Source organism: Carlito syrichta, unplaced genomic scaffold (genome assembly GCF_000164805.1).
Source record: "Carlito syrichta isolate Samal-C Ts95f unplaced genomic scaffold, Tarsius_syrichta-2.0.1 Scaffold303213, whole genome shotgun sequence".
NCBI classification, from domain to species: Eukaryota; Metazoa; Chordata; class Mammalia; order Primates; family Tarsiidae; genus Carlito; species Carlito syrichta.
Window position 1 is genome coordinate 44,158 of NW_007247309.1, and position 11,372 is coordinate 55,529.

Consider the following 11,372-nt stretch of genomic DNA (forward strand, 5'->3'; position numbering starts at 1 on the left):
TAGTAATGGTCTTAAGTTCGTGTCACTTAGAGAACTATGTTAAAAACAGCCCCATCTCAGTCCTGTGGACTTATCTTTACTATCTTGCTTTGTAAGAATATATTTTAATGAGAAACTGCCTCTTTTCTTTACAGACTATATTTCTCAATGCAAGCCCGTGGAGAGACTGATAGAGAAAAGTTGCTGTTAATGTATCAGACAAACGATCAAATAATAAATGGGCTTTTTCCTCTGAACAAGGATCTAGCATTAGAAATGGCAGCTCTTTTAGCTCAGGTAACTTTCACGTTTTGTAGAGTAATATATTGAGATGATAAGATACTAATTTCTATACTGAACTAAATGTAGTGAAACAGTATACCTTCAGTAATTCTTTAAATTCATTTTGCTATGATTAACACCTTAAAAATTTCAGGCACTATAATTACAGTTTGACTCTGAATTGCTGACACTTGCAATGATATAGAATGAGACAGCATTCCAAAAAGCGAATCCAGTGTCTTAATTATCTTGAAAGTATAGCACTAGGCTTTGCATTTAATTAAAGAATTTGGGTGTAGAGCTGTGGGACTGAGGATGGCATGCCAAAATTGTTCAGTAGTCAAATAGGGATGAGTCTGTGAAAAGGATTAGCACTTTCTTTTATTTACCTATTGTATCAATTACGATTAAGTTCAGCCTTTTATAAACACACACACATGCAAATTAATATTGACTTAAGCCAGGTGTGGTGGCTCAAGCCTGTCATCCCAGCATTTTGGGAGGCTAAAGTGGGAGGATCGCTTGAGGCCAGGAGTTCGAGACCAGCCTAGGCAACAAAGTGAGATGCTGCCTCTGCAAAAGCTGAAAAACATTAGCTGGGCATGGTGGTGCATACCTGTAGTCACAGCTACTCGGGAGGCTGAGGCAGGAGAATCACCTGACCCCAGGAGTTTGAGGCTGCGGTGAGCCATGAGTGTGCCACTACACTCTGGCCTGGATGACAGAGTGAGAGCCTGTCCCGATAAATAAATACATAAATATTGCAATAAAACAGTGATTTGATCAGAATAGAAGTATATTTGTCTCTCGTGTGAAGAGAAAGAGGCTTCTTGGCACCTCTCCTTCCCTAGGGCTGTGGGCTTCATCCCGCTCTCCAGGGTGTCATCTCTCAGCCCTGGAGGTCTGCCAGCTCTCCAGCTGTGATGTCAGGTGTTTCAGGCATCAGGATGGGGAAAGACTGAAAAGGGCATGCCCTCGCAGCAGTTACGCAGAACACTCCCGTGTATGTCTCCCTGGGCAGACGGAGTCACATGGCTGTGCCTACCTACCAGGAAGCCTGGGGGATGGGGTCTTAGCTGAGTGCCAATGTGCCCAGCCAAGTTCGAGGATTTTATTACTCTAGAAGAAGGAGAGAATGGTCAGAAGGGACAAGCCACGGTTTCTACCACACTTGAGTCTCTGCACAGGGAAAATGTTAAAGCAACCCTGTGATATGTCACCTGGAGAGAGGCTCAGCTTTTATAAACACACACATATACAAATTAATATTGATTTAGCCAGGCTCGGTGGCTCAAACCTGTAATTCCAGCGCTTTGGGAGGCTAAGATAGGAGGACCGCCTGAGGCCAGGAGTCAGAGACCAGCCTAGGCAGCAAAGTGAGACCCTGTCTCTACAAGAACTAAAAAACATTAGCCAGGCTTGTTGACTTCTGCCTGGGCTTCTCACTTGACACTCCATCCCAGGACATCTTATTCATTTTCTTTATTTCACCCACCGCCTATGCCAGTAATTCCCCACTCTTTTCTCTCCAGTTCATACCTCATTTATGACTCTTTAAATTCAACATATTGAAAATGAAACCAATCATCTTCCCTTCTCTTTCTTCATGTTCCATGTCTTCAAAATGCTGCCTCCACGCAGTCCCCCAGGCGAGCTTCGAATCCAGGAATCATCACCAACTATTCTTTCCCTTTCACCCTTTCCCACCAGTTCCCACGTTCTGCCAGTTTTAACCCTTAGATATTTTTTACATTGTTCACTCCCTTCTGTGCTGACTGCCATTGCTGTGGTTCAGACCATTGTCACGTCCTGCCTACTCTCCTGCAGCAGGTGTGTATCTGGTGTGCCTTTCTCTGGTCTGGGATTTTTCCACTCATCTCTTGCTGCTTAACAAATGACCCCAAAAGTTAGCTGCTAAAGACAATAATTTGGGCAGGGATGTGAAGGGACAGCTTGACTTAGCTTCACGTGGCACCAGCTGGCATAGCTTGAGGCCCGGTTTCTGACAGCTGGAGTCATTTGAAGACTTCTTCATGCATGCCTGTTGGCTGATGCTGGCTGGGACTGCCAGCTGGAACACCTCCACAGGGTCTCATCAGGTGGCTGCTTATGCTTCCTGCCACAATGGCGTTTGAGTGGCAAGAGCAACATCCTAAAAGAGACAAGAAGTGGGCACTGCCATCTTCTTAAAGGCTGGGCCTGGAAACTGGCACAATGTCATCTGTGCATGGACATTTGCTAGCACTACCAACTGGGAGAGAGATGTAACAAAAATGTCATTCTCATGTAAATACAAGGACCTTCATGATCTGAATTCTGCCAACTTCTCCAGCCTCAACACACCCTTCATCTCCCTACCTTGAATTTTATGCTGCAATCACGTATAAAACCGTGGTTTCATGCGCAATTCCCTGACTTCCATACGGTTCGCTTTCTCTTACTTCTTTTTTATTTTTTTTTTTGAGTTGGAGTCTCACCCAGGCTGGAGTACGGTGGCCACTCGCGGCCACCACAGCCTCGACCTGCTGGGCTCCAGCGATCCTTCCGCCTCAGCCTTCCAAGCAGCCGGAATTACAGGCATGCGCTACCATGCCTGGCTGATTTTTTAATTTTATTGTAGAGATGAGGTCTCGCTACCCAGGCGGGTCTCAAACCCGCAGGCTCAGGCAATCCACTCACCTCGGCCTCCCAAAGGCGCGGGATTACAGCCTGAGCCACCGAGCCCGGCTTCTTATGGGTCACTAGTGTGTCTTCTTTGCCTGGATCTTCTCTGCCCCGCCCCTTCACCTGTTAGCTTCATCTTATCCTTTACTTTTCATCATAGGTGTCACTTATTCCAGAACCTTCCCAAATCCTTCCTGGGTGGATTAAACATCCCTCTCAAGGTTTCTGTAATGTTCTGTTGCTCTCCTGACCACAGTGGTTTATGATTATTTATGGATGTTTCTGCTTTGCAACGCTGACAGCGGCCTCCCTGATGGCCAGGTCTCCTCCTGTCCATCTCTGTGTCTAGAATAGTCCTACACATAGTCCCCTCTCCAAGAGTGTTCTTGGAGGAACGAATGGTTGAAAATTTAGTTTCCTTTTTTTTGAGTCAGAGTTTCACTTTGTCGCCCAGGTTGGAGTGCGGTGGCATGCTCATGGCAGCTACAACTTCAACCTGCTGGGCTCAGGTGATCCTTCCACCTCAGCCTTCCGACTACAGGTGGGCACCACTACGCCCAGCTTTCTGATTTATTGTATAGACAAGGTCTCACCAAGTTGCCCCCGCCGGTCTCAAACCCCTGAGCTCAGGCAATCCTCTTTCCTTGGCCTCCCAAAGTGCTGAGATTACAGGCTGAGCCACCAAGCCTGGCCTGGCATAGTATACTTGTAAAATAATTGTATTGGCTGGGCTCAGTGGCTCAAGGCTGTAATCCCAGCACTTTGGGAGGCCAAGGCGAGGGGATTGCCTGGGCCCATAGGTTCAAGAACAGGCTGGGTAACTTGGTGAGACTTCATCTCTACAATAAAAATCAAAAAATTAGCTGGGTGTGGTAGCACATGCCTGTAGTTCCAGCTACTTGGAGGGCTGAGGCGGAAGGATCGCCGGAGCCCAGCAGGTCGAGGCTGCGGTGGCCGGGAATGGCCACTGCACTCCAGTCTGGGCGACAGAGTGAGACTCCAACTCAAAGAAAAATATAATAAAATAAAGCATTAGCCACACTGGGTATTCTCATTCTATAAGTGATGAAAATATGAGAAAAAAGAGAAGTAGGACACTTATTTTCTTTGTGGTAGAATACAAATGATTTCCTGCCACTTTCCATTCTATGGCTTAGCTTCCTAAAGGCAGGGATACTCTGTTAAAATCACTCCCACTTTTACTAAAATTTAAGCTTGTTTTCTTTGACTTTTAATTTTTGTCAAGAAAGCTTGTACAAGAAAAGTTGTAATACACTTTGGAGACATGCAATCTTCACTTTTTTTAGATGAATTCGAGGAAGCATTGGAAAGGTGAAACCATACGTCAAGAAAATTCTGAGCACATTACCAACTTAGAAAGTATAATTTCTCCATAAGAGGAAATTAATTCCTCTGATCTCCTTCCCTCAGAGTAGTTTTGTGAAGATAGATAAAATATACCAAAGAAACCTGAGCTCTGCAGTGATCTCTGTTGTAGATTTGAATGTCTGTAGATGCTTGTTGACATTCTCTGCCTTAATCAGGAAATTCTTGGAGCTGACTCTTAATTGTTGGATATAGAGTCTAGTGAGGCAGCGTGTTCGTCTGGCTCATGTTGGAAGATTTATGTATTGTGTGTTAAAAAAGAATGTTTGGAAAAAATACAACTAATTTTTTTTTTTTAAAACCCTTTCCAATATCCTGTGTTTTCTCTTTTTTGGATTTCCATTTAGGTGGAGATTGGAGATTTTGAAAGACCCTTCTCGACTCCCGCAGGACATGTTACCAACCAGTGCAAAGCAAATCAAACTCTGAAACAAGTCATAGAGAAATTTTATCCTAAAAGGTATAGAGATGGCTGTTCTGAAGAGCAGTTAAGGTAAGGAAATATCTGTAACTTTTTTTTTTTGAGTTGGAGTCTCACTCTGTTGTCCAGACTAGAGTGCAGTGGCACACTCACAGCCACCACAGTCTCGATCTGCTGGACTCAGGTGATCCTTCCACCTCAGCCTTCCAAGGAGCTGGAACTATAGGCGCTTGCCACCATGCCTAGTTGGTTTTTTTTTATTTATTAGAGACAAGGTCTCGCCAAGTTGCCCAGGCTGGTCTTGAACCCCTGGACTCAGGCAGTCCTTTCACCTCTGCCTCCCAAAGTGCTAGGATTACAGGCATGAGACATGCGCCCAGCTATCTGTAACTGTTTAAAGGGTAGAGTCACTCTAGTTTTTTGGTAATTTTTTTGTTGTTGTTAAAAAATTTCTTTTTTTGAGCTGGAATCTCACTGTGTCGCCCAGGCTGGAGTGTGGTGGCATAATCAGGGATCACCACAGCCATGACCTCCTGGGCTCAGGCAGTTCTCCCACCTCAGCCTCCCTGTAGGTGCTGGGACTATAGGCCCACACCACCACACCTGGCTAATATTTTTTATTTTCTGTGGAGACAAGGTCTTGCTATGTTGCCCAGGCTGGTTTTTAACATAAAGTTTTAAATTAAACTCAACTAATTTGGAGTCACATTTTTTGAGACTGTAGAAAGAAAAACTGATTAGATTTTAAAATAGAGGCAAATTCTGTTTACTATGCATTTTCTGAAATAGAAACATTTAAGATCAGAAACATTTAAGATCCATATCGCCTATGTAGAATAAGTGGTTGCCTCTTATTTGACTTGAGAAGTTTCTCCTGCATCCAACATCTCTCCAAGCTAGAAGTGGTAGTACTTGAAATTCTACCATTAGGAATTCATCTTTGGGCTCTACTACTTGTACTTTTTATTTGTTTGTCTGTTTATTTGTCTGTCTGTTTGTTAGAGATAGGGTCTTGCTCTGTTGCCCAGGCTGGAGGGCAGTGGCATATTCATAACTCACTGCAAACTCAAACCTTTGGCCGCAAGTGATCCTTCTATCTCAGTCTTCCAAGTAGCCAGGACTACAGATGTGCACCACCACACCTGGCTAAGTTTGTATTACTTATTTATTTATTTTTTAAGAGATGAGGTTGCGCTATGTTGTCCAGGATGATCTCATACTCCTGGCTTCAAGTGATCCTCTTGCCTCAACTTCCCGAAGTACTGAGATTACAGGCGTGAGCCACCGTGCCCAGTTCATACTTTTCTTTAAAGATGAAAATACTCCCATGAGAAATTACCTTTTAAACTAATTTACACTAAAGCTTGATTGATGTCAGCTATTTATATTTTTTTGAGTTGGAGTCTCACTTTGTCACCCAGGATGGAGTGAAGTGGCATGATCACAGCTTACCGCAGTCTCACCCCTTGGGCCCATGCAATCCTTTCTCTGAGGCCTCTCAAGGAGCTGGGACTACAGGTGCACACTACCATATCCAGCTCATTTTTTAACAAAAGTTTTTGGAGATGGGATCTCGCTATATTGCCTAGACTGGTCTTGAACTCTCAGGCTCAAGCAATCCCACCTTGGCTTCCCAAAGCACTGGGATTACAGCCATGAGCCACCATGCCCAGCCACCATTCAGATTTTTTAAATTTACCTGTTGAGGGTACCCACGTCATGCCGAGAACACTAATAATATGAGCATTGGTGGAAGGAATGCTCCAAAAAAGGACAAGGTCTGGATAGTGGTGACAGGAAAGTCGTTGAACCTTCATCTGGGTAATTTCTAGGAGTCACAGTTGTGCCTCCATTAGCTCAAGGAGACCTTTTCTTGGGAGGATGACACGCTGCTTGTGTTTTTGCTTTTGTGTTTCTGTTTCCTTTTTTTAGGCAGCTTTGCCAGCGATTGTCGACAAGATGGATGGCCCTCCGGGGCCACAGCGTTGCTGATTGTGTGCGCATTTACTTGACAGTAGCCAGGAAGTGGCCATTCTTTGGTGCCAAATTGTTTCTTGCAAAAGTAAGAAAGAATGGGAGAAAGACTCATAGTAAAACTGTTGTGTACATAGTCGACCAGATTTACCCCAGTTTTAGTGTATTTTGGAGTTTTCAAAAACTGAAGAAATAAATACCCAACAATGCAACGAAAACAATGAAGGGACAAAATTTCCCCGACGTTAAATCGTTTCTTAGACTCAGGCTAATCATGAATTCTGCATCCTTTTCTTCATTCATTCATTCATTTCCTCGGTCATTCACTTGCTCATTTATTTAGTATTTACCGAGTTCTGCCTGGAAGACACTGAGCCGAGCTCTAGGGGTATATAAACCCATCGATTGGTTGTCCCTGAACTCCCAGGACCTTGTCACTTAGGATAGTCCAGGGTTGGAACAGGCCTGTAAACAACCACTGTATGGTAAATATCCTTAGGAGTGACACGAACTGCGAGCTGCAGAAACCCTGAGGGAGGGCAACCAGTCTAGCCTGGAGATGGCCAGCCTCCAACCCCCCCAGAGAAAACATCTGCAGTGTGATTCCTCTTCTTTCTGCTGAACCATGTCACTTTGTACTGGCCCTTAAGACACACAAGATAGAATACAAAGATAACACGAGAAAGGATCTTGTCTTACATTTTTCCATGTGTTTGCTTTATTCTCACTATTAAGTTGCATTCTCCTTGAGAGTATAGAGTTACTGACCCTAAAATCTTCCTCTGGTGCCCACCCTAATGCTTTGCACAGAATTATCACTGAATAGATATTTGCTGAATAGCTGTGCAGCTTTGTACAAGTCAGTTAACCTCTCTGGACCTCAGTTCCCATATCTACTAATGGACAATTTGAACCAGAAAAGTAAAATCTAAGATATCTTCTAAGCTTAATTCTATGAATGACTATATTATTGTTAGGTAAGAAATTATTTTTGCTGCTAGAACTAGAAGCTGGCTATGAAATAAGTTAACAGAAAGATGATAAAGTTAGTATTCTTAAGCATCTGTAAAATTAACATATTTGCAGAGAGTTAAACATATGTTTTTTTTTAAATATAAGGAAAAGATTTTAACTGTAGATCAGCATGGGTTTTAATTCTAACTTCAGCACTGGCAGGAATATTAAATACCCTCCTCTGCTCTGATAATACGTCCTGTACTTGCTGACACAAAATACTATTAAGTAATAATATTGCTTTTCAAGTTGCATGAAAGGAGTCTTTTTTTGCTCATTTTTCTTTCTTGATAACAGGGTGGCACCACCTTTATTGCTTAATGGCATTCTTTTTTCTGTGTGAGTGTGGTAAAATACACAGAACAAAAATTTACCATTTTAACATTTTTAAGTGTACAGTTCTGTGGCATTAAGAATATTCATGCTGTTTATGCTACTGTTATTACTATCATCTCCAGAACTTTTTACTTTCCCAAACTGAAACTGTACCCTTGAAATGCTAACTCCCCACTCCGCCTTCCTCCCAGCCCCTGGCAACCACCGTTCCACTTTCAGTCCACTTTCAGTCTCCATAATCTTGACTGCTTCAGGAACCTCACCTAAGAGGAATCATATAACATTTGTCCTTTTGTTATTGGCTTATTTCACCTAGCATAATGTCTTCAGAATTCATCCATGTTGTAGCGTATGTTAAAAATTTCCTTCCTTCCTAAAGTTTACTAACATTCCATATATATATGTACAATATTTTTGATATTTTGTTTATCCATTTATCTGTCAGTGGACATTGAGTTGAATGGTATCCGTTTGAATTGGATGCTTGCCTATCCTTTGCAAACCAACTCTCAGTAGACAGTGTGGTAAAAACTCAGGGTTTTTATATGAAATGCTAATAAGATTTACTATACACAAATAACACAAGATTCATCTCAGTGTCTTATCTATAGTCTTGACATTCTTCCATAAGATTTAAGAGAAGTAGCTAAGTATTTGTTAGAATTTCAGTTGTTAACTGAACAAAACAATCATTGTGAAATGCCCAAAAACATTAATGAGTTTTGACTGGATTCTGGCAGGAGATTCTTTTTTTTTTTAAAGATGTGGGATACAATTCAACGTTAGGTACATGCGTGCTCATCGTACAGGTAAAGTTACCTTTATTGATGTTATGTGCCTCCCCGTCCCTCCCCTGGCAATGTCCTACTACTGCTAAGGAGATTCTTCTTATTAATACCATTTCACCATAATCAATGTTTGTATACCTAACCCCGAATTGTACCCCACATCTTTATAATAAAAAAAATACCATTTCATTGCTCTTGCAATAGAAAATTTGGTGGAAATTTTGGTATTTCTCATTACTATTGATCATATAGGTTCATATTTTCTTTATATTCTTTTTTTATTGGACATTGTATATCAGACTTAATAAACTTTAGGAAAAGTGTAAGTGCAAGTATCATAATAATCCTTTGCTTTGTAATCGTGTAAAACTGCATAACCTTTCCAACACATTAATATATATATATTTTTTAGGCTTTTGGTCATCACAGAAACTCTAAAAGCATTGTTGAATATTAGCCTCTCAAAATAGAAGAAAAGTAAGATATAAACATTATTGTTCCCATGTTAAAGATGAGGTAATCAAGCCTCAAAGAGATAAAGTCACTTGCTCAAATGCACAAGAATAAATGGCAGACTTGTGTCTCAAGGCCAGGTCTCCTAAAATCAAATTCACTGTGCTTTCCAGTGGTATACACTGCCTCTTTTTAATGGCAAATGTTACATGACTTCTAATCTGAACAATATTTCTTTAATTTTGCTTAGTATTTGTAATAGAGTGCGTTTTCACTGCTTTCTAGCCTATAACTCCTTCAGCACTTGGAAGTACTTTTATGTGGCTGGCTGTACACGAGGATGGTTTAAGCATCTTGGAATACAACTCCATGGTAAGTTTCAACCTTGAAATCTTGGGTAGAGTCAGCTATTTCCATTGCTTAATGTTCCATAAACAGAAGAGAATAATAACCTAAATCTGAATTGTCTCATACACAGAAAATATTCTTCCTAAAAGTATATAATGAATAATCATTTTACAAATACAATTATGATTACAATTTAATGTTTTAAAACAAGTTAAGTGGCTAGGTATGGTGGCTCACACCTATAATCTCAACACTTTGGGAGGCTGAGGCAGGAGGACTGCTTGAGCCTAGAAGTTCAAGACCACCCTGGGCAACATAGCAAGCCCTCATCTCTACAAAAAAATCAAAAAGGCCGGCACAGTGGCTCATGTCTATAATCCCAGCACTTTGGGAGGTCGAGGTGAGAGGATTGCCTGAGCCCATGAGTTCAAGACCAGCCTGGGAAACTTGGTGAGACCTCATCTCTACAATAAACCAAGAAATTAGCCAGATGTGATGGCGCATGCCATTAATTCCAGCTACTTGGAAGGTTGAGGTGGAAGGATCCCCTGAACCCAGCAGGTTGAGGCTGTGGTGGCCGGGAGTGTGCCACTGCCCTCCAGTCTGGGTGACAGAGTGAGACTCCGACTCAAAAAATAAAAAAAATAAAATATAAAAAAATTTGCCGCATGGGTGGCCCACACCTGTATTCCCAGCTACTCAGGAAGCTGAGGCAGAAGGATCACCTGAGCCCAGGAGGTTGAGGCTTCAGTGAGCCATTATCAGCTGTGATTGTGCCACTGCACTCCAGCCTGTGTGACAGAGTGAGTCCCTGACAAAAAAAGAAAAAGAAAAAAAGTGTTTAGTGTGAATAAGAAAAATATTAAGACACCATGATCAAATTGCAGTCATGGTTGTATTCATGAAGTGACTCTTTTGTAAATATGTTAAGGAAGATTGTTTCCTATGTGAATAAAAATCTTTAAAAGATCTTTAAAGTAGAAACTTTAATTGCCAAAGTTCAGTTTCACTAAGGCTTTTATAGCAATCTCTATAATTTTCTATAATGTCACTTACCAGTTGTACATACACGATATCTTAGTGCTTTTCACATAATTCAAAGTAAAGTCAAACTGTGCTTTCTATATATGCTCATTTATTTATCTGAAATTTACATTATTGTAATCATATTTCAAGTGTCCAATTATTTAGTAAAAATTTATCCTTTTTTTTCAAATCTGGTGGGCAAGAATTGCTAAATTCACCTGGCAGGTAGTGTGACCTTTTTTTTTTATCTGTGACTATAGTCAGATCACCAAGTTTTCTGGAAACCAAATTATCCTTTAGTGTTATAGTTACTGTTTTTCTTATACTTTTTTTTAAAGGAGTTTATATTTTCTGAATGCCTTTTAGTTCTTGAATGGATAACTTAAAGACAGATTACAAAATCAGTGACTTAAAGTGTGTAAGAAAATCATACACCAGTACTGAATTACTTAGTTCAGAAAACTAGCTCCCTAGATCCCGGGAGGTGGCCAGGAAATGTACCCGGGGCGGGTGGGTGGCAGTTCTGAAGCAGTCAGTGTTGGAAAGATCTGCTCAGTCCTTTACTTTTCACCAGTCAGATTGCAGATTTAAAAGAATGATAACATCCAAGGTGAGCAAGACTGCCGTGCTGGGAGAGTACATACGAGTAGGGTTTGGAAAAATTCTCAAAATTGTTAATTTTTTTTTTTTTGAGTTGGAGT

The 11,372-nt window shown here is 41.3% G+C and overlaps 1 protein-coding gene across 1 annotated transcript in view; it reads left to right on the forward strand.

Moving 5' to 3' along the window:
* The window catches only part of PLEKHH2 (pleckstrin homology, MyTH4 and FERM domain containing H2), a gene marked incomplete at its 5' end in the record, with an annotated part of 53,347 nt that overhangs the window by 39,014 nt on the left and 2,961 nt on the right, over positions 1-11,372 (forward strand). Inside the window, 4 exons of the mRNA XM_008058111.2 lie at positions 135-276; positions 4,659-4,804; positions 6,665-6,794; positions 9,583-9,669. Of these exons, the coding sequence (XP_008056302.1) occupies positions 135-276; positions 4,659-4,804; positions 6,665-6,794; positions 9,583-9,669 (505 nt within the window). The remainder of the gene's footprint in view (positions 1-134; positions 277-4,658; positions 4,805-6,664; positions 6,795-9,582; positions 9,670-11,372) is intronic.